This window comes from Notolepis coatsorum, assembly GCF_963971535.1.
Source record: "Notolepis coatsorum genome assembly, chromosome: 2".
Classification (NCBI taxonomy): domain Eukaryota; kingdom Metazoa; phylum Chordata; class Actinopteri; order Aulopiformes; family Paralepididae; genus Notolepis; species Notolepis coatsorum.
Window position 1 is genome coordinate 136,286,252 of NC_140166.1, and position 23,581 is coordinate 136,309,832.

A 23,581-nucleotide genomic window follows, 5' to 3' on the forward strand; every position below is an offset into this window, starting at 1 on the left:
CATGATGAGACATGAGGAGACAGGAGGAGACATGATGAGACATGAGGAGACAGGAGGAGACATGATGAGACATGATGAGACAGGAGGAGACAGGAGGAGACATGAGGAGACAGGAGGAGACATGATGAGACAGGGGGAGACATGAGGAGACAGGAGGAGACATGAGGAGACATGATGAGACATGAGGAGACATGAGGAGACAGGAGGAGACATGATGAGACATGAGGAGACAGGAGGAGACATGAGGAGACATGAGGAGACATGAGGAGACATGAGGAGACATGATGAGACAGGAGGAGACAGGAGGAGACAGGAGGAGACATGAGGAGACATGAGGAGACATGAGGAGACATGAGGAGACATGAGGAGACAGGAGGAGACAGGGGGAGACATGATGAGACATGATGAGACAGGAGGAGACAGGAGGAGACATGAGGAGACATGAGGAGACATGATGAGACATGATGAGACAGGAGGAGACAGGAGGAGACATGAGGAGACAGGAGGAGACAGGAGGAGACATGAGGAGACATGAGGAGACATGAGGAGACAGGAGGAGACAGGATGAGACAGGAGGAGACAGGAGGAGACATGAGGAGACATGAGGAGACATGATGAGACATGAGGAGACAGGAGGAGACATGAGGAGACATGAGGAGACAGGAGGAGACATGAGGAGACATGAGGAGACATGAGGAGACAGGAGGAGACATGAGGAGACATGAGGAGACATGAGGAGACATGAGGAGACATGATGAGACAGGAGACAGGAGGAGACATGAGGAGACATGATGAGACAGGAGGAGACAGGGGGAGACATGAGGAGACAGGAGGAGACAGGAGGAGACATGAGGAGACATGAGGAGACAGGATGAGCGTGTGTAAAAGTCACCAGTTTAGACTAGTGTGGTGTGGACCTGACAAAGAGTCCAAGGTAAAATGATGCTGTTGTCATCCTTTCAAGGGCGCATGCACACACACACACACACACACACACACACACACACACACACACACACACACACACACACCTACATACACACACACAGACACACACGATTGCACACATCCACAACAGACACACACAAGATCCCACACTAAGCCAAACGACGGGGCTTTGCAGATTATCATAAGCAGGGCATACTGCTGCATGCTCATGCCTGCAGAGCACGGATCCACCTGGTGACTAGACAGTAAACACACAGACCTCTGTGTTCCCTCAGACAAGAGGCGACCACGAACGACTCTGAGGAGGACAGAGGAGGAGGACAGAGGAGGAGGACAGAGGAGGAGGACACAGAGGAGGGGGACAGAGGAGGAGGACACAGAGGAGGAGGACAGAGGAGGAGGACACAGAGGAGGAGGACAGAGGAGGAGGACAGAGGAGGACAGAGGAGGAGGACAGAGAGGAGGAGGACAGAGGAGGAGGACAGAGGAGGAGGACACAGAGGAGGACAGAGGAGGAGGAGGACACAGAGGAGGAGGACAGAGAGGAGGAGGACATAGGAGGAGGACAGAGGAGGAGGACAGAGGAGGAGGACACAGAGGAGGAGGACAGAGGAGGAGGACACAGAGGAGGACAGAGGAGGAGGACACAGAGGAGGAGGACACAGAGGAGGAGGACAGAGGAGGAGGATACAGAGGAGGAGGACAGAGGAGGAGGACACAGAGGAGGAGGACAGAGGAGGAGGACAGAGGAGGAGGACAGAGGAAGAGGACACAGAGGAGGGGGACAGAGGAGGAGGACAGAGGAGGAGGACAGAGAGGAGGAGGACAGAGGAGGAGGACATAGGAGGAGGAGGACAGAGAGGAGGAGGACAGAGGAGGAGGACAGAGGAGGAGGACAGAGGAGGACAGAGGAGGAGGACAGAGAGGAGGAGGACAGAGGAGGACAGAGGAGGAGGACACAGAGGAGGAGGACAGAGAGGAGGGGGACACAGAGGAGGAGGACACAGATGAGGAGGACAGAGGAGGAGGAGGACAGAGGAGGAGGACAGAGGAGGAGGACAGAGGAGGATGACAGAGGAGGAGGACAGAGGAGAGAGGACAGAGGAGGAGGAGGACAGAGGAGGAGGACAGAGAGGAGGACAGAGGAGGAGGACAGATGAGGAGGACAGAGAGGAGGAGGACAGAGGAGGAGGACAGAGAGGAGGACAGAGAGGAGGGGGACAGAGGAGGAGGACAGAGAGGAGGAGGACAGAGAGGAGGACAGAGGAGGAGGACAGAGGAGGACAGAGGAGGAGGACACAGAGGAGGAGGACAGAGGAGGAGGACAGAGGAGGAGGACACAGAGGAGGAGGACACAGAGGAGGAGGACAGAGAGGAGGACAGAGGAGGAGGACAGAGGAGGACAGAGGAGGAGGACAGAGGAGGAGGACAGAGGAGGAGGACACAGAGGAGGAGGACACAGAGGAGGAGGACAGAGGAGGAGGACAGAGTAGGAGGACAGAGAGGAGGAGGACACAGAGGAGGAGGAGGACAGAGGAGGAGGACAGAGGAGGAGGACAGAGGAGGAGGACACAGAGGAGGAGGACAGAGGAGGAGGACACAGAGGAGGAGGACAGAGGAGGAGTACAGAGGAGGAGGACACAGAGGAGGAGGACACAGAGGAGGAGGACAGAGAGGAGGAGGACAGAGGAGGACAGAGAGGAGGAGGACAGAGGAGGAGGACACAGAGGAGGAGGACAGAGGAGGATGACACAGAGGAGGAGGACAGAGGAGGAGGACAGAGAGGAGGAGGACACAGAGGAGGAGGACACATAGGAGGACAGAGGAGGAGGACAGAGGAGGAGGACAGAGAGGAGAAGGACAGAGGAGGAGGACAGAGGAGGAGGACACAGAGGAGGAGGACACAGAGGAGGAGGACAGATGAGGAGGACAGAGGATGAGGACAGAGGAGGAGGAGGACAGATGAGGAGGACAGAGGAGGAGGACAGAGAGGAGGAGGAGAGAGGAGGAGGACAGAGGAGGAGGACACATAGGAGGACACAGAGGAGGAGGACACAGAGGAGGACACAGAGGAGGAGGACAGAGAGGAGGAGGACAGAGGAGGAGGACACAGAGGAGGAGGACACAGGAGGAGGACAGAGAGGAGGACAGAGAGGAGGAGGACAGAGATGAGGACAGAGAGGAGGATGACAGAGAGGAGGACAGATAGGAGGACAGAGAGGAGGAGGACAGAGAGGAGGAGGACAGAGGAGGAGGAGGACAGAGAGGAGGAGGACACAGAGGAGGAGGACAGAGGAGGAGGAGGACAGAGAGGAGGAGGACACAGAGGACGAGGACAGAGAGGAGGAGGACAGAGGATGAGGACAGAGAGGAGGACAGAGAGGAGGAGGACAGAGAGGAGGAGGACAGAGGAGGAGGAGGACAGAGAGGAGGAGGACACAGAGGAGGAGGACAGAGGAGGAGGAGGACAGAGAGGAGGAGGACACAGAGGAGGAGGACAGAGAGGAGGAGGACAGAGGAGGAGGACAGAGGAGGAGGACAGAGGAGGAGGAGGACAGAGAGGAGGAGGACAGAGGAGGAGGACACAGAGGAGGAGGACAGAGAGGAGGAGGACAGAGAGGAGGAGGACAGAGGAGGAGGAGGACAGAGAGGAGGAGGACAGAGGAGGAGGACAGAGGAGGAGGACAGAGGAGGAGGACACAGAGGAGGAGGACACAGAGGAGGACAGAGGAGGCGGAGGACAGAGGAGGAGGAGGACAGAGAGGAGGACAGAGAGGAGGAGGACAGATGAGGAGGACAGAGAGGAGGAGGACAGATGAGGAGGACAGAGAGGAGGAGGACACAGATGAGGAGGACACAGAGGAGGAGGACAGAGGAGGAGGAGGACAGAGAGGAGGAGGACACAGAGGAGGAGGACAGAGAGGAGGAGGACAGAGAGGAGGACAGAGGGGGAGGACAGATGAGGAGGACAGAGGAGGAGGACACAGAGGAGGAGGACAGAGGAGGAGGACACAGAGGAGGAGGACAGAGGAGGAGGACACAGAGGAGGAGGACAGAGAGGAGGAGGACAGATGAGGAGGACACAGAGGAGGAGGACAGAGGAGGAGGAGGACAGAGAGGAGGATGACACAGAGGAGGAGGACAGAGAGGAGGAGGACAGAGGAGGAGGACAGAGGAGGAGGACACAGAGGAGGAGGACAGAGGAGGATGACAGAGGAGGAGGACAGAGGAGGAGGACAGAGGAGGAGGACAGAGAGGAGGAGGACAGAGAGGAGGAGGACAGAGGAGGAGGACAGAGGAGGAGGACAGAGGAGGAGGACACAGAGGAGGAGGACAGAGGAGGAGGACAGAGGAGGAGGACAGAGGAGGAGGACAGAGGGGCCTGCGGGTCGGCGTCGCTGTCAATTCGCTCCTGCAGACGAACTACTGGTCAATGGTTTAATCTGGATAGAAATGACAGGGATGTCTCAGCCCCTCCCTCCACACACAGCCCCCTCTGTCCTCAGCCCGGGGGGGGGGATCCACGAGGTGCTGCACTGCCTCCACTTTATAATGTCCAACCACAAATCCCATTTAATAGCATCCTCCTTGAGGTGACTTTGCAGGAGAGGCCAGAGGAGGAGGAGGGCAGGCACCCGCTGGGGCCCAGGGCCGTGTCTCACTGTATACTACAGGTGCACAGAGGAGGACTGTGAGGAGGGCAGGCACCCGCTGGGGCCCAGGGGCCGTGTCTCACTATATACTACAGGTGCACAGAGGAGGACTGTGAGGAGGGCAGGCACCCGCTGGCCCAGGGCCGTGTCTCACTATATACTACAGGTGCACAGGGCTCTGAACAGGCCCAGGGCCGTGTCTCACTATATACTACAGGTGCACAGGGCTCTGAACAGGCCCAGGGCCGTGTCTCACTATATACTACAGGGGCACAGGGCTCTGAACAGGCCCAGGGCCGTGTCTCACTATATACTACAGGTGCACAGGGCTCTGAACAGGCCCAGGGCCGTGTCTCACTATATACTACAGGGGCACAGGGCTCTGAACAGGCCCAGGGCCGTGTCTCACTATATACTACAGGGGCACAGGGCTCTGAACAGGCCCGGGGTCGTGTCTCACTATATACTACAGGTGCACAGGGCTCTGAACAGGCCCGGGGTCGTGTCTCACTATATACTACAGGTGCACAGGGCTCTGAACAGGCCCAGGGCCGTGTCTCACTATATACTACAGGTGCACAGGGCTCTGAACAGGCCCAGGGCCGTGTCTCACTATATACTACAGGTGCACAGGGCTCTGAACAGGCCCAGGGCCGTGTCTCACTATATACTACAGGTGCACAGGGCTCTGAACAGGCCCAGGGCCGTGTCTCACTATTTGATTTGATTTGCTCTTTATTTATCTCGAACAACCATAAACACACAAACTTGAAATAACAAAAAAATAACAAAAACGAAATAAAAATAAAATAAGAAAAAAAAAGAAATAAAATACTAATACAAATAAAATCTATCTTCCTAGACACGGAAGCAATTGTCAACATAGCTCAAGACAAATGGTTTTGCTCGAGAAGGGACGGGAAGAAGCAAAGCTTATCTGGTCCTGCCCCCTTCCTTACAATATCATATTAATTATGTAATAGTTAGTAGTTATCTATCAATACTATACTGCAGGTGCACAGAGCGCAGAGCAGCTATACTGTGATGAAGAGGTGCAGCTATACTGTGATGAGGAGGTGCAGGCGAGGACATAATTAGTTACGCAACTAATTTAATTACATAAGTTATAAAACGTTATTTAAAAAAAAAAAAAAAGCCTTTGCTTTAGTGGCATGACTCAGTGTGATTAAAGGTAACTGGCTGTGATAGTTGTCTGCTGCTTCAGTGACACGTTGCTGTAACAATAGCGGCAGCTGTGTTTGAGCGGACAGGGTCAAGAGTGAGTTCTCTGATCAGCCCGTGTTGTTCACTTTTTAAAACCACTTAGCGAAAGCCGCAGCACGGCGGGTGACAGGCTGACAATCAGCTGGCGAGAGCACAGGGCGACATTACCAAGCTTCGACGTCGAGCTCCGACGAAATCTCAACGGGAGGATGGAATCAAAAGTAGCTTAAGTAAGAGTAGAAATTCCCAGATAAATTAGTACTCTGGTAAGAGTAAAAGTCCTCCATTAAAAATTATACTTAAGAAAAAGTAGAGACGTATTTGCTATTGAATGTACTTAAAGGAAAACTCCAACATTTTGGGAAATTAGCTTATTTAACATCTTCCCTGGAGTTAGACAAGAAGATACATACCTTTTTTGTCTCTGTGCATGCATTAGGCTTAGGGAACAGCCGCTCCGCTAGCGTAGCTTAGCTTCATCACTGGAAGTGGGTCAGACTTGTACCCTGACGTTCCCTACAGTGCCCTACAGTCACGAAATACACTCCAAATACAACTCCAAAACGTTCCTGTAAACATGTTGTGACCTGTGTATTTACCACGTGGAGAAATAAAAAATATGGGAGAATGTGGGTGCATGTGTGATGTCGCAGGGCGGTCCTCACCCTGACGAGTGGGGACTACGTCCAGACATAGTCGGGCAGGTCTGGGACCGATTCCGTGGCCGTCCGGGATTCTGTACGCATTCCCCCCCTTACACCTGATAGCTCAGCTGTTGGGGTGGGTACGTTGGGAGCGCGGGACTTGGTCCTGGTCGTGCCGGGCCGGGGCTCAGCTGTGTCGTCCCCGGCCCTGATTCAGCTCTTGGTGGCCCCGCCGTGGCCTGTTCCGTGGTCACCGCGCGCCCTCTCTCAGGCACGCGGAACTCTGTTCTGCCTCCTGTTCTGGGGCAGCCTCTAGGCTTGGCTACTGACAGTGTGAATCTGGTGGGGATGCGTCTTGACTATTCTGTGGTTGACGCTATCCGGTACGCGCGCGCTCCGTCCTCTACCGCGGCTTACGTTGGGGAGTGGCGTATGGTCGAGAGTGGGGGCGGAACAATGTTCAGCCACCCTCTCGTGGAACATTCCTGCTTGGCGCTCGGCGTCTCAAGCCTGTGGAACGTTCTCTGTCTCCGAGTGGGACCTCCAACTGGTCCTGGGCCGGTTGTCGGAGGCCCCGTTTGAGCCTCTTGAGCAGGCGCCATTGGATCTGCTGTCTTGGAGACCGCATTCTTTTTGGCCATCACCTCCGCTAAACGCGTGGGTGAGCTGTGTGCTCTCTCGGTGCGGGCTGAGTGCCTGTCTATTCGGCCGATAGCGGTGCGACTCTGAGGCCTAATCCAGTCTTCGTGCCAAGGAATATCCGGAGCTCTTTCGCTCTAGGGATATTGTGGTTCAGGCGTTCGTCCGCCTCCTCACGCTAGTGAGTTGGAGGCGGGCCTTCACCTGTCGTGTCCTGTCCGTGCACTGGGGGGTTTTACCTCAGGACTCGGGCTCTCAGGGCTTCCGTTCAACTGTTTGTTTGTTACGGTGGCCCTAAAGCGGGTGAGGCGCTGTCCAAGCAGCACCTGTCACATTGGTTGTGCGGGGGTGTTGCCTTTTGCTGCACGTTGACTGGACAGGTCCCCCCTCTGGCTGCTGCCCTGTTAGGGGGGGCCTCGGTGGAGGACATCTGTGCTGCAGCCTCCTGGTCCTCCCCGGGTCCCTTCGTTAAGTTTTACCTCATGGACATGACTGGGGGTTCTGTCTCCCAGGCGGTTCTGAGGTCTGGGACCTCTCCTGCGTCCCGCCATTTCGTGGGCTGCAGTTGACTGCCTCCCCCCCTTCGTTAGGACGGGCGGGTGGACGGGACTCCCCTCCTCCCTGGTTGGGGCTTACGGGCCCTCAGGGGGTACACTTGTCGGGCCACACGTCTGCTCTGTCCCGTATCTCATAATGGCAAAGAGCGAGACGCGATGGCCAGTATGATATATAACGAAAGGTTTTCCTATAACCTAGTTATATGAATACTGGCAGAGCGTCTCGCTCTTAGCGCCCTGAGGTCCCTTGGTTGGGTTTTCAGTGTTGGAAACTTTTTCCGAGGAAGGTAGAGTGTGACCATGTCCGCCGTCTTATAGCAGGACGCAGGGGCATGGCCTGGTCACGTGCATGTGAGTGCAATTGTTTGTTCGTGAGCACAGTAGGTGCTAGGAGATAAGAGATATCTCATAATGGCAAAGAGCGAGATGCTGAACCAGTATTCATATAACTAGGTTATATGATAACCTTTCGTTATGCTGCTCTGATTACAGGTCATGTTAAAGTGGTATGTGGTTCAGTTATGCTGCTCTGATTACGTCCTCTTGACTTCAAATGTGAAAGTACATAATCGTCATACATTTATGCCATGTTTTCTATGCAAAATCTTTTTAGTCAAAGTAACTAGTAACTGGTGGGTTCAGATAAATGTAGCCGAGTAAAACGTACAATATTTCCTTTAAAATGTAGTGAAGTAAAAGTATAAAGTTCCCTCAAATGTAAATACTCAAGTAAAGTATAAGTAGCTCATAATATACGGGGGGGGGGGGGGGAGTGGCTCGGGAGGTAGAGCAGTCGTCTGATAATCCAGAGGTTGATTTTATTTTATTAGGAAAACCACAGTATCATACACAACATTGAAGTATCATGATGCACTTAAAAAGCACAGAGGATTGCACTTAAAAGCATTACTTAAAACACTTATTTCCAAAGTGGTCCATGATGGAAAATGGTGATCGATGGCTGCTGGTTAAATTCCTGCTCACCCCCGGCACCGTGTCAAAGTGTCCTTGAGCAAAACACTTAACCCCTAATTGCTCCCGATTAGCAGGTCGGCACCTTGCATGGTCGCCTCCGCCGTCGGTGTGTGAATGTGTGAGTGAACGGGTAAAATGTGAGGAACAAATTGTAAAGCGCTTTGGATAAAAGCTGCTATATAAAGGCAGCCATTTACCCTTTATTTACCATTTAAGTACAGTACTTGAGTAACAATTAGGGATGTCCGATATTATCGGCCTACCGATATTATCGGCCAATATTGGCATTAAAATGTAATATCGAAAATTAATAATAATAATAATAAATGTTTTATTTTATTGTTTACATTTATTTAACCTTTATTTACCCAGGCAAGCAAGTAAGAACGAATTCTTATTTTATTTATTGTCAAAAGTATGTATAATGTTGTGTTAATTCCACGACAAAAGATATGTAATGTTAATTACCTGAAATCCCCCCAAAATGTGGGGGGGGGGGGGGGGGGACCCCACATATATCGGTATCGGTTGATATTGGTATCGGAAATTAAGAGTTGGACAATATCGGTATATCGCTAAAAAAGCCAATATCGAACATCCCTAGTAACAACACTTCACACCACTGCCTGCGGGGGGGGGGGGGGGGGGGGGGCGGTTACCTCGTATTGGGTGATCAGTCCGTTAGGCTCCACCGGCTCCTCCCACTTCAGGAAGATCATGTCGTCCAGAGGGGTGAAGGTCAGGGACTCCGGCGCGACGCCTCCGGGAACTGCGAGGAGGAATCATCGGGACAAACATTTGTCTGCAAATTAAAAAAGTGCTAATCCCACAGCAAGCAACTCGTGTCAATATCACACAGGAAGTCAATGTCACAGTGACGGAGAATGCGGTGTCAGACGGAACCGTAGTGTGATAACACCCCCCCCCCCCCCTTTATATCCCTCTCTCTCTTTCCCTCTCTCTCTCTCTTCCCTCTCTCATCTCTTCCATCTCTCTCCCTCCCACCACTATCTCTCCCTCTCCTCTCTCTCTCCCCCCCCTCTCTATATACCCCCCCTGTCTCTCTCTCCCCCCACCCTCTCTCTCGCCCCCACCCTCTCTCTCTCCCTCTCTATCCCCTCTCTCTCTCTCTCCCACACCATCTCTATATCTCCCCCACCCTCTCTCTCTCCCTCTCTCTCCCCCACCCTCTCTCTCTCTCCCCTCTCTCCCTCCCCCCTCCCAGTCCGAGTAGGATCGCAAGGGCGCACGGTTTTATTCATAAGCCATCTCCAATTATATAAGCATATCACACAGGTGCAGCCCTGAGAGACGATATTACCATTATCAACACTCGCTCAAAGGACGTTTTCTAACGCGGCAGCAGGTGGTGAATGTGAAAGAGGGCTCGCTATCGGAAAGGCCCCCCCCGATCCGTAATCCAAGCGTAAACAAACGCGCGGTCCCACACCGCCAACGCGGAACAAAGAGGAACGGAGACGTGTTTTCAGTCGAGTTCTTGGGTGACTCGAGCAAATATGAGTCTTTGAATTATATTATTATATATTATATTATATATTAAATAATATTTGCTGAATTATTCTTGAGAAATCCTATATTTTTAGGTGATCAATTACATGATTACATTGAAAACAGTCTCAGTAATTTCACCAGACAGGCACTAAGGGGTGAACTAGTTTCGACCTGTAGGACTAATCGTTTAAAGTCTACAGTGCTATAGAGCCATATCCAACTGGACCAAGCTACCAGTCTCCACAAGGCAAGTAAATAATACATTATTGTTTTTAAAATATGTTAAAAAGTGAAATTATGTAAATTAGACTGGTGTAGTAAGATGTGATTAACACTTTAAGTGCCGAAAACGTGTTTAGGCGTCCTTCCCCGCCATGCTCAAGTTGCCGAGGACGCCGTAACTCGTCTTTGATATTAATATTTAAAAAATCTGTGATCGGATTCATATTTCCCATCCGCTGGCCTGAGACACACCAAAAAGCCCCACTGAACCCTCTAGCGGTTCAAGAGCGCCATCTGGTGGCCGATCGGCGCAATCGCCAAAGAGGAAGTTACTTGGACGATGTGCTATTCACCCATATTACTTCCGGGCACTCGGTATAGGTTCCGGCACTCTAGCTCGTCACAATACATAGCGATCCGTTGCCAATAACTCGATAAACAACATGATTTGGACGTATATACTATTATACAAGCTGGAAATGGACCCGATATTTCTACATCCCATAATAGGAAAATGTCTGTTCCACGCTCATCGCCCAACGGCGCGAGGAAGATATGGTAAGATTCAGCGTTATTTTTCAATGTCTCCTATACTAACTGATCTGATGAACATATGACCCACACTAGATGAATGGTATAATGTTGCCCACGGAATTATAAATGCCCCCTCACCCATCCGGTCAACATCAGATGACGTGTAGTAACTTCTAGAACCATGTCTAGTTGGAATTTTTTATATCGTGCCGATTGCCATCAAACTGTATTTCATCATCAATATAATGCATTTGGGGCTATAAATCACGTTCTGGAGAAAGCTGCAGAAAGAGATGAAAACATACTTATACATTAGACCATACTTTAGTATGAATATGTGAATGAAAAAGTTTAACGTTGCTTCACCCTGAACAATACATATAGTACATTGAATGGGCCCTAATAATGGCAATTTAGCAATAGAATTTAAAAAGTTATAGCCCTGCAAAGAAGGGGATCTTCTCCAAAGACAAATAGAGCTGGTAACCTATGGTATATCATGCATTTAGCCTTAGGCAATCAAAGTGTTAACTATTTTATGTTTTTATTATTTCTTTTTTTCTTTTCTTGTTTTAATTGTATTGCTAATTACTAGGGCTGACCCCTATTAATCGATTAGTCGACTAATCGGTCGAAAGGAGCCGTAGTCGACTGGCCAACATCTTAGTCAAATATAATAAAAAAGAAAAAAAAAGTTTTATTTTAATTTTTTTTATCATTCTTTCTAAAAGAAAAGAGGCCTAGAAGCGTGGCTAACGCTAATGGCACGCATACCAGAGGCTAACTGCCTACGAAAACAGGCACAGAGGCACTGAAAGAGGATTTCACCCATCTAATGAACACACTAGACTATAGACAAATATCAAGATGTATCCATCAGTGGACCAATTGCATGCTTTTGCAGAGGACAAGAAGCCTTCAGTCGACTCCTTCAGACATTAAGCACCCCCACAGCCCAAATGGAATGATAACAAATTAAAATTAAAATAAAAAAAAGTTTAAAAATATAATTGTTTTTAATTTCTTTCTCGACCAATAGTCGACTAACAGCAAATTTTGGCCAATCCTAGTCGACCATCCAAATCCTTAGTCGGGGACAGCCCTACTAATTACATTCCATATTGTGTTGTATTATTTTCTTGTGAGGACCCCAGGAAGACTACAGTAGCACTCATTGATTTGACAGCTAACAAACAAAGACACACAGGAGGAAAACCTGTTGGTTATAGAAGTCTTACTTCCCATCTTCAGGTCAAACTCTTGGAGAACACCAGTGTTGTAGTCGAGTCACTAAATCTCGAGTGTGAGTCGAGTCTCGAGTCCCCACTGTTCGAGTCCGAGTCCCCAAAGAAGAGTCTGAGTCGAGTCCCCATTACCCGAGTCCAAGTCCTCAAGCAGCGGTCACCGTTTCAAAGGGAGTTTATCTACTTTGTGACACAAACAGCCAAACAAATGCACTAGCCATCAATATCGTATGCCAAATGATTAGGGCCTATTACCAAATACAATTAAGTATTTATCAATTAACAAGTCAGAGTCCGAGTCTGCACCTTCCGAGTCCGAATGCAGTCAATGCTCGAGTTCAAGTCCAAATCAGTCCTGGACTCGAGTACTACAACACTTACCGGTACATCACATTACAATACATCACAGAGGACCTCTCCTGGAACACCAACACCGCATCATCGGCGGAAGAAAGCTCAACAGCGCCTCTACTTCAACAAAACAGAGGATATGGAGAGGGCTTCAGCGTTCTTATTTTGTTTCAGGTAGGTGCTCTTTGGATTAAATCCGGGGTAGGATTCGCTTATAAAAGAAAGGTTGAGATCCAAGGCAGCTCTACAAATTTTTAAAAATCCTTTATTTATTGGCTTACATTATTTAGAAAATGTCTGGCCTACAACACCCTGAAGAAGGCCATGTAGGCCGAAACATGTCGGTTTTTTAAAAGAAATTTTCCAAATAAATTAATGTAAGCCAATAAATAAAGGCTTTTTAAAAATGTGTAGAGCTGCCTTGGATCTCAACCTTTCTTTTATAAGGGCCTCTACTTCCTCCGCAAACTGAGAAGAGCTGGATAAATGTCATGTCTCTGTATGTCTCTTGCACATTACGAGAGGTGACAATAAAGCTGACTTTGACATCAGTTTACATGACGCCTAAAAGCTCCCGATCGGGAGCTTTAATAAACTGTCGTTTGAACTCAGGGCACAGGAAGACCGACGTGAAGCCCCAGACATTATCTGATGATACACTGCGATCACTGTTTTCTCAGAGAGAGAGGAGTTGTACTCCACTCCCGGTACCCGTAGTCTGTGTGACTGCTGCCACAGTGGCGCGCGGGGGCGTGAGACTCGGGCCTGAGGCGCCGGCAGACGCAGAACAGCTGAGTTGGCTGTTAATAATATCACTGTGTACAGCGTCGGGTCTAGAAGGGAGAGTTTAGCTACAGCCTTCGGAGAGAATGTGGATAATTGATGTGAATACACCGCAACAGCGTATCAGTATCCATCCACGGCATCTTGCCTTGTTCGCTTACTAAACTCATCTCTCTCTCCATCCCCCCCTTCTATCTCCATTTTACTTTCCTGCTATCTCTCTCCATCCCTTTCTCTCCCTCTCTATCTCTCTCTCCCTCCCTGCCCATCCATCCCTCTTCCTTTCCCTCTATCTCTCTACCTCTCTCTCCCTTTCCCTGTATCTCCCCATCTCACTCTATATCTCTATCCCCGCCTCTCCATCTCTCCCCTATATCTCTCTCTGTCTCTCTCCCCCGTATCATCCCCCATCTCCTCCTCCCCTATCTCTCCCCCCTCTATCTCTCCTCTCTCTCTGTCTCTCCCCCTCCCCCCTCTCTCTTTATCTCTCTCGATCCCCCCCTTATCGCTCCCCCCTCTCCCTATCCCCCCTGTAACTGAGGGGTACAATTCCCTGACTGTATTGATAAGTATGGTATCATTAAACCACTACCGCTTTATGTACTTTAACTACTGGCCACACAGTACATGATATAGATATGATGAACACTTTCCCACCATGAAACCAAGTCCACACAAATGTATAAGTCGAATATTTAATATATAGCAAAGGGTATATACAACGTTCACTTAATGACATTTATGATTTGAATGCACTTGTAAGGCAAATGAGTATTCGTAGGCAAATCAACATTGAATGTCCAATCTCTGGTTACGCAGGAAGCAAGTATACAACCTCCACAGATGAATACAGTTGGGCCCTCTTGTAGAGGGTAGCTGCCGGTCCACAACAAAGAGACGTGAGGCGACCTCACTCGGGGTAGAGCGCCGTCTCACCTGGACTCCTCTCGGGGGGTAGTTCCAACACTCACCAGTCTTGGCTGTTATCCATGGCATAAATCAAAGCACCCAAAGCAAGTAGATAATCCAAGCCGTGTAGGGCTCGCCGTCGTCCGGGTAAGGTAATCCAATGTGCAGGTCCACTCGTCCTAGCCCAGAACTCCTCGGATGAAGCACCACACGTGGTCTGCCCAGCCTGGTTAAGACTCTAGATAACGCGAGGAAACGATGGGGGTACTACTCACTGTATAACTCTAACCAAACGATGCACCATACATAATAGACTATTATTAACTTAATAGAAATACGTCCCACTCGACGGTATAGTGCCAAACTATGACAATTCAACTATTAATCCACACGATGTCTCAATGCCATTCTGAGGCCAAGTTGACCATACTGCACCACACGTGTATCGTGGGTGAGGCTTAACGTCTTGCCACTAGGTTGGAGGGTAAAGAACTAAGGGCTAAGGGACTAAAAGAAAGTTCTACTTTACTTGCGCCATATATATATGCGCTGTGAACAAATAGTACCATTCGTATTTCGCCAGACGTATTCCTACGCGGAACCGGGCTAGTAACGACATGTTCGTCGGCACGATTGAACTTGAACCAAGGGGCTTGGCTGCTGGCGCCAAGTTCTTGTCCAATGAGAGAATGAAACTATTATGGGCTGTTAGTAGACTAAAGGGATGTTCAGTGTATATGTACAAGGAATATACAAGGGATATCAAACGATATACAAATACTATTAAATATATATCCATAAATAAATATATATATATTCGGTTTAATCTGATCCTTCACAACAGCCGCCCCCTAATTAGTCCCACCTAATTAGCTAAGCAGAGACAGATTAACCGCACTGTCTACCACTCAAGGTCCGCTGTAAGGGTCAGTCAACTCACAAAGTCATGGGGTCATGGTCGTCATCGATAGTGTCTGGGAGTCTGGGCAGTTCTATTAGCCTCGCCACGGGTCGTGCGTAAGTTCGCCCTTGGACGAGCACCTCAGCTGCTCGGACCTTGCCATCGGCACCGGTGATCACTTTGCTTACGCGGCCAGCCGGCCACATAGCTCTGGGTAGTGACTGGTCGATAATCATGACGACTGTTCCTTCTGTCAAATTGTCTCTCTCTTTTACCCACTTCTGGCGGGTCTGTAGAGACGGTAGGTAGTGGAGTAGAAAGCTGTTCCAAAACTTGTCAGCTAGTACTTGACTGTACCTCCACATTCTTCGGCCGTTCGCTTCTTCAGGCCTGTACATTGTCTGGGGTAGCGCGGGGTCCAGCCGCCCCATCAAGAGTGTGTTGGGGGTGACTGGGTCAACATCTGCTATATCACTGGAGACGTAGCCGAGGGGCTTGGAGTTCAATACTCCCTCGATCTCCGTGAGGACTGTCATTAGGACTTCTTCCGCTACAGTCTGGGCCCCAAGCACGGCGTACAGGGCTGTCTTTATAGAACGTACTTCTCGTTCCCAGGTTCCACCGAAGTGGGGTGCGTTCGGGGGATTAAACTGGAAGTCAATCTGGGATGGAGCGAGGTGGGTCTTAAGTTCTGGGCCCATAGCTTGGAAGCTCTCTCTCAGCTCTCTTTCTCCGCCTTTGAAGTTTGTCCCGTGATCAGACAACAATGTAGACGGTTTTCCTTTCCGTGATGTGAATCTTCGGAAGGCCATAAGGAATGAGTCTGTGCTCATGGTTGGAAGGAGTTCGATATGTATCGCTCTGGTGGTCATGCATTTGAATACAATACCCCACCGCTTCTCGGTTCCTCTTCCTTTCTTTATATACAACGGGCCAAAACAGTCCATGCCTGTGGAGTGGAATGGCTTGTCGCCGAGTCGGAGGCGACAGGGAGGTAGGTCAGCCATCCGGGGTATGCTGGGCTGCGCGCGCCACTTTCGGCAGTCTAGACAGGTTCGCTGGAAGCGTCGCACTGCTTCTCTTCCTTGAAGTATCCAATAGCGACGTCTGATCTCCGCGAAGTCTCTCTCTGCTCCTGCGTGGTGTACATCCTCGTCGTATTTCTTTATGATCAGCTCTGTGACCTTGTGTCGGCTGTTCAAGACTATCGGGTACTTAACGTCATCCGGTAGATTGGGGGCCCTCCGCAGACGACCACCCACTCTGATGAGATTATGGGCGTCGCTCTTGGGTGCCAGGTGGAGCAATCTGCTGTCTGATGGGACGGGCTTTCCTCCCTGTAGACAGTCTAGCTCGTCGGGGAACGAGTCTCTCTGGGCTCGTTGTAGTAGAAGAAGTTCTGCTTCTTCGTAGTCAGCTGCTGAAATGTCGGCAGTGGGCTGAATCTCTGGGTGGTGCCACAGAAATGTCTTTAGTTGCGCACTCTGTAGGGTGAGGCAATCATCTATGTTGGGGTCTGTGGAGGCGACTGTGCTCAGTCCACAGAACATAGGTTTCTTGTTCTCAGCCTCCTCTTTACTCGCCTCCCGTGGGGTGGGCGTAGGCCACTCTCCTTCCGGGAGCTTGAGGAACTCTGGTCCGTCACTGTAGATGTTGTGACGGGTGAGGTCATCTAGGGACATTCCCCGGGTGATGACGTCAGCTGGGTTGTGTTTGGTGTCCACATACCGCCAGCTCACTGCTTCTGTTAACTCTTGAATCTCTGTGACTCTGACTCCCACGAAGACCTTGTATCTGCATGAATCAGACTTGATCCATGTGAGTACTGTCGTGGAATCTGACCACAAGATTGTTCTGTGCACCGGAATGGTGAGTTCACGTTGGATTAACGTGGCTAGATGCGCTCCTGCTAGGGCTGCGCAGAGCTCTAGACGCGGGATAGATTGTTGCTTTCGTGGGGCTATTCTTGAGCGAGCCAGGATGAAGGCGGTGTGTATCTCTCCTCCCTTCTCTTGGGCACGCAAGTAGGCCACTGATCCATAGGCTACTTCGGAGGCGTCGCTGAAGACGTGTAGATCCATCTTGCATGTCTCTGGCCTCACTGTGGGTGGGAAGTAGCTGCGGCGTATATTGACGCCTGGGAGTGAGCGGAGTTCCGTCTCCCACTCTCTCCATGTGGAGGCAAGGGGTGCGGGTATTGGGTCGTCCCAGCCCTGGTCCTTGTCCCATAATGCTCGTACAATCATCTTTGCCCTGGTGGTGTAAGGTAGAATACATCCCAACGGGTCATATTGTCTGGCGAGTGTTCTGTACACACTCCGTCTGGTGGTCGGTATCGCCGTCGACCTTCCCTGCTCCGTGGTCAGGGGTTTGTGTCTATAGTGGAGCGAGTCTGTTTTGAAGCGCCAGACTAGTCCTAGTGTCATTTCTTGGGCTTCTCCTGGGATTGTCGCCATCCAGGTCTCGCTGCTGGCAGCCTTGTCCACGGGGGAGAGGCTGCGCAATACGTGCGGGTCGCTGCTGGCCCACTGCCTGAGATCAAAGCCGCCTTTGATCAGAGAGGCGCGTAGCTTGAGTAGGAGAGCCTCGGCTTCTTCTTGGGTCGAAACGCTTTGTAAACAGTTGTCCACGTAGAAACTGTTCTTCACACTGTGTCGGACCTCTTCATCTGCTGCTGGGTCCTCTGCGACGTGTTTCTGCAGTGCAAATGTAGCACAGCACGGGCTGCATGTGGTTCCGAAGGGGAGGACTTCCCATTGGTAGATGGCTGGGTGCTCATCTCCGATCCTCTCTCTCCATGGTAACCGCAGCAAGGGCTTCTCCTCTGGGGAGAGGCTGCGTAATACTGGGGGGTCGCTGCTGGCCTGCTGCCGGAGATCAAAGCCGTCTTTGATCAGAGAGGCGCGGAGCAGCGCACGGCGTCGCCAGTCAATCTTCTTTACGTGTCCCGCTGTGATTAGCTTCTCGATCTCAGCGCGGTACACACTCTCTTGAGCGGGGTCTTTGGCTAGGCGCCGCTCTGTGTTCAATAGATACCGCTCCGTAGCTTCTTTCGTGGCGTGAAAGGTGGGCATTCCCTCTCGCCTCAGGAGTGGAGTTGCGTATCTCATCACTCCGCCGACTGTGACTCTCTTTGTCCCTTGCTCGAGGAGGTTTATGGCGTAAATGTCTTCTTTAGAACGAATGTCTTTCTTTTCGTTCTTAAAGGGCATTGTCTCTAGTGTCCATAGCCTCTCGACATGCTGCAGGAGAGTGGTGTCTTCTTCCGTCACTCTGGAGTGGAGGCAGCTAGTGGCTGCTGTTCGGTTGAGAGATTTAGCGAGGGGGCCTTGTAGTGTCCATCCTAGGCGGGTCTCGACTGCTGCAGGACAGCCTCTGGGTCCTGTATGGACCCGGTCTATCGGGACTATGAGGTCTGCATGGTCGGAGCCTATCAGCAGGGTCGGGGTGGCGCCGTCTATGAGCGGGATAGGTAGTTGACGCAGGTGCACATATTTATCCATCAGCTTGGCGATGGGGTAGGTGTACTGTGATAGTCCTATTTCTTGGCTGGTGAAAGCATTTGTAATCCTATACCGTCTCTCTGGCTGCCCGCTTGCTGCGATAGTGAAGGAGACATTCTCGCCTTTTATCGTCTTTAAATCTCTTCTTATTGTCCGAATCGTCATTTGGTTCTCGCTCCCCCACAGTCCCAGCTGGGCCGCAGCGGACGCGAGCAGAAGGGTCTTCTCTGACCCGTCATCAAGGACGGCGTAAGTGTCCATGACTTTATCTTGGTAGCTCAATGTTACACGGACTACCTTTAAGAGCACTTGGGCGCCGCTGCTGCTGGCGGGGTCAATGTACATGACACTTGCCTTTGTGCTGCTCGATGGTGCAGGTGCAGGCTTTCTTCTGTTACTGTCGTGTAGGACATCTAGGTGGGCTCCGTCACACCGACTGCACCTCTTCTTTAGGCGGCACTCGGCTGCCATGTGACTGCGCGCACATCGGTAACAGCGCCTGTTGGACTTTATCCATTGACTCACTTCTTCTGCATTCATCTTTGTGAACAGGTCACATTGTGACAGCCAGTGTTCCTTCTCGCAGTACGGGCACACCATCTTCCACTTCTCTTTTCTCGAGGGGGTACTGTGGTTCTTACTGCTCGGTACTGATTCTGATTGGTGCATGACAGTCACCGATCTTCTTCCATCGTTTATTCTCCTGGGTCCCTCTCTGGAGCTTGGTGTGCTCCGCACGAACGTATCCAGTCGTAGGCTGCTGACTTCTCTCGCCAGGAAGTCGGCTAGATCGAGGAGGGATGGTTCGGGACCGTTAGGATCACGGTGGTCTCTCTGCCGCCTGAAGCGCTCTTGTCTGGCGGGTGGCAGCTTCTCTAAAATCCTCTCGACGTTAGAGTTGGCGTATAGCTTGTGCATACCCTTTTCTCGTTGCGCTCCCAGCATCCCTACCAGGGACTGCACTTTTATAGACAGGTCGTCTAATGAGCGATTGTCTGTTGCTGGGGGTAGGCGGTCAATATGCCTTATCTCTTGGATTACGTAATCCCATATACGTCCATATCTCTGGTCCAGCGCTGCTAGAGCCGCGGTGTATGGGGTCGTAGAGGTGACATAGGCTAGCGCTATATTGTGCGCTCGGGGTACTTTCAGGTGCTTCAGTAATATTGCATACTTGTGGCGTTCATCAGCGACATCCACCATCATTGTCTCTAAGCACATCCGGAGCTCCGTGTACTGTGCTCGATTCTCATAGGTGAAGTCTGGAAACGTCGGTGTGCCAATGTATGACGCCATGGATGGCTGATACATCGGCGAGCGTTGGGGGAGAGGCCTCCTAGGCGAGTCTCCTCTTGCGCCTCTCTGTGGGCTGGTACCGGCAGGGTACCATGGCCCGCTGGTCCAGGTGCTATTCCTCGGGGCTGGTCGTGCGTCATGCTCACCCGTGAATAGAGTCGGGGGTCTGTAGCGCAGCGCCGCGGGGGTATAGCCTGGGCTGTACTGGACCTCCTGGTCCGGTGGAGTACTGTGCTGTCGTCGGGCTTGGTTCTCCTCCTCTCCCTCTTCTTCTTCTATCAGGTCCTCTAGATCCTGTAGTCGTTTATTTAGCTTCTCCGCAGTGTATGCCGCTCCTTCCTTGTAGCTGGGTCTCGCTTGGACCGGTCGGGGAAGGGGGTCTGCGGGGGGTATAGGCTTGGTCTGTTGGTCAAGTTCAGGGTCGCTTGCTCGGTTAGGGGATGCTGCCCTTGACTGTTGTCTCGACGAGTTCCTTGAACCCCTGGCGGAGGGAGAGGGTGTTGCCTTGGTGATCAGCTGCTCCATTAGCTGCGCTTGTAGTCTGTCGCGCTCGCTCTGTAGTCTGTCGCGCTCGGTTTCGCGCTGGATGAGAGCGAGGTCGCGCTCTGCCTCTCTTTGGGCACCGTCAGTGGCGCGCTGGGTGTCTGCTCGGTCTCTTGCCATATTCTCTTCCGTCTGAAGGCATCTCATCTCCAGGCGTATGCGCTCTTCTTCGCTCCGTTGCTGCGTCTGGAGTCGATCGCGTTCACCCTGAAGTCGATCGCGTTCACCCTGGAGTCGATCGCGTTCGGTAGAGGCTGTCAGGCTGACGAGGAACGCCTGTGATAGCATCCTCTCCGCTTCGCTGGGGGAAGACGGTTGTAGAGGTGAGCCGCTCCTGGCTGTACTCGTTGGGGAGTCCTGGAGCTCTATCTCCTCGGCGCCCTCCTCATCTTGTTCCGTGCAGAGTTCTCTCTCTGTAGGGTTGTCTTCCTCCCGGGGCTGGTCGGGGACTACTTCTTCGGTATTGGCGGGGGGTAAAGGCATGTCAGCTCCCTCCTGGTCCCCACCGTGAGCTTGGTCAGTTACATTAGAACCCACTAGGGCCTCTGTGGTCGGGGTAACCTGGTCGTTAAGGTCAGACATAATTTTACTTTCTACTTTTACAGCGTTTACCGTTTGTCGAAGGCTAGGTAGTTGACTGACAGCGTAATCCTCTAAGTACTGAGGTGTCTGTCGTCTGCGCCGCGGGCGTTCTACGTTAGGAGGACCGTTTCGTGGAGTGTTCATCATAGGCCATTTCAATATTAATAACACTATATTAATATTACACTAGTTACCCTCCGGCTCGAAGGACCAATTGTAACTGAGGGGTACAATTCCCTGACTGTATTGATAAGTATGGTATCATTAAACCACTACCGCTTTATGTACTTTAACTACTGGCCACACAGTACATGATATAGATATGATGAACACTTTCCCACCATGAAACCAAGTCCACACAAATGTATAAGTCGAATATTTAATATATAGCAAAGGGTATATACAACGTTCACTTAATGACATTTATGATTTGAATGCACTTGTAAGGCAAATGAGTATTCGTAGGCAAATCAACATTGAATGTCCAATCTCTGGTTACGCAGGAAGCAAGTATACAACCTGGTTCTTTAGGGAACTATAGCGATGGTACTTAATGATTATAGCTGGATATACTAAAGGGGGGTCTTGCTGGTTGTAAGTCAGTAGGGGGGGGGGGGGGGGGGGTTAGGAGAGCCGCCAGCGATATCCCATCTGGCCAACGATTTCTTGGGAGAATTCAGAGTGCTGAACACGGTGCCCACAGAACCTTGGTCCACAGATGAATACAGTTGGGCCCTCTTGTAGACGGTAGCTGCCGGTCCACAACGAAGAGACGTGAGGCGACCTCACTCGGGGTAGAGCGCCGTCTCACCTGGACTCCTCTCGGGGGGTAGTTCCAACACTCACCAGTGTTGGCTGTTATCCATGGCATAAATCAAAGCACCCAAAGCAAGTAGATAATCCAAGCCGTGTAGGGCTCGCCGTCGTCCGGGTAAGGTAATCCAATGTGCAGGTCCACTCGTCCTAGCCCAGAACTCCTCGGATGAAAGCACCACACGTGGTCTGCCCAGCCTGGTTAAGACTCTAGATAACGCGAGGAAACGATGGGGGTACTACTCACTGTATAACTCTAACCGAACGATGCACCATACATAATAGACTATTATTAACTTAATAGAAATACGTCCCACTCGACGGTATAGTGCCAAACTATGACAATTCAACTATTAATCCACACGATGTCTCAATGCCATTCTGAGGCCAAGTTGACCATACTGCACCACACGTGTATCGTGGGTGAGGCTTAACGTCTTGCCACTAGGTTGGAGGGTAAAGAACTAAGGGCTAAGGGACTAAAAGAAAGTTCTACTTTACTTGCGCCATATATATATGCGCTGTGAACAAATAGTACCATTCGTATTTCGCCAGACGTATTCCTACGCGGAACCGGGCTAGTAACGACATGTTCGTCGGCACGATTGAACTTGAACCAAGGGGCTTGGCTGCTGGCGCCAAGTTCTTGTCCAATGAGAGAATGAAACTATTATGGGCTGTTAGTAGACTAAAGGGATATTCAGTGTATATGTACAAGGAATATACAAGGGATATCAAACGATATACAAATACTATTAAATATATATCCATAAATAAATATATATATTCGGTTTAATCTGATCACAACACCCCCCCCTCTCTCTCTCCCCCCCGTCTCTCTCCTCTCCATACCCCCCATATCTCTCTATCTCTCTCCCTCCCCCTCCATCTCTCTCTCCTCTCTCCTCTCCCCTGCCCCTCCCTCTCCCTTTCTCTCTCCCTCCCCCCCTCCCTCTCCCTTTCTCTCTCCCCTCCCCCCTCTCTCTGTAATGTTTGTTTTGTGTTCTTCATGGAGGAATTGATTGTCCTGCAGCCAGGCGTCTGTTCACCGACCGTCAGCCACAGCAGCACAAAGGAATAATGGGAGATGAGACATAAAGCACCAAATCCTCCCTTTTTCTCCGGCTCGCTGGTGGGCTTCAGACACATAATGATGTCGGCCTCCTATTTCCTTTTGAAAATGAGAGGGATCTTCTGTTGTCGACGCTGATGCCTGCCTGCTTCAGATGGTCAACCGGGCCTTTTTTAGTTTTCTTTTATCAACACCCGTGAGACGGTGGGAGGGAGAGGTCGATAGCGGTCACGTTGCCCGCGCGTTCCTCTGAGCCGAGAAATAGTCCAGTCGATTGGTTGTTTGACCCACAGGGAGAATTAGATGCGGGTGTAGAACATACAGATCTGGTGTTGGTGTAGTACTGTAGTACCTCAAGTACAGGAATACAACTTCGCAATATCCTCTGGATTCCTGGATTCTTCCACACTATTTGTTTTTGTTTAACCTTTATTTACCCAGGGTAGGTTCGCTGAGCAGAGATGCTCTTTTTCAGGAACGCCCTGCTTCACATTCACACAGTTCCATTCACACCTGGGAGCTGCCCAGTACAACCACAGTCGACACCATTGGCCACTGAGCAACTCCACTGGAGCAGTTGGGGGTTAAGGCGAGACAAATAGGCAAATATACTTTTTTTTGTTGATTTTGAGATTTTGTTATATTTTGCTTCCTAAACATGTCTTCTATGAAACTA

The 23,581-nt window shown here is 50.8% G+C and overlaps 1 protein-coding gene across 1 annotated transcript in view; it reads right to left on the reverse strand.

The window, feature by feature from the left end:
- The window catches only part of ptprub (protein tyrosine phosphatase receptor type Ub), a gene marked incomplete at its 5' end in the record, with an annotated part of 300,165 nt that overhangs the window by 273,298 nt on the left and 3,286 nt on the right, over positions 1-23,581 (reverse strand). The window contains one exon of the mRNA XM_084308315.1: positions 9,300-9,409. Within this exon, the coding sequence (XP_084164441.1) occupies positions 9,300-9,409 (110 nt within the window). The remainder of the gene's footprint in view (positions 1-9,299; positions 9,410-23,581) is intronic.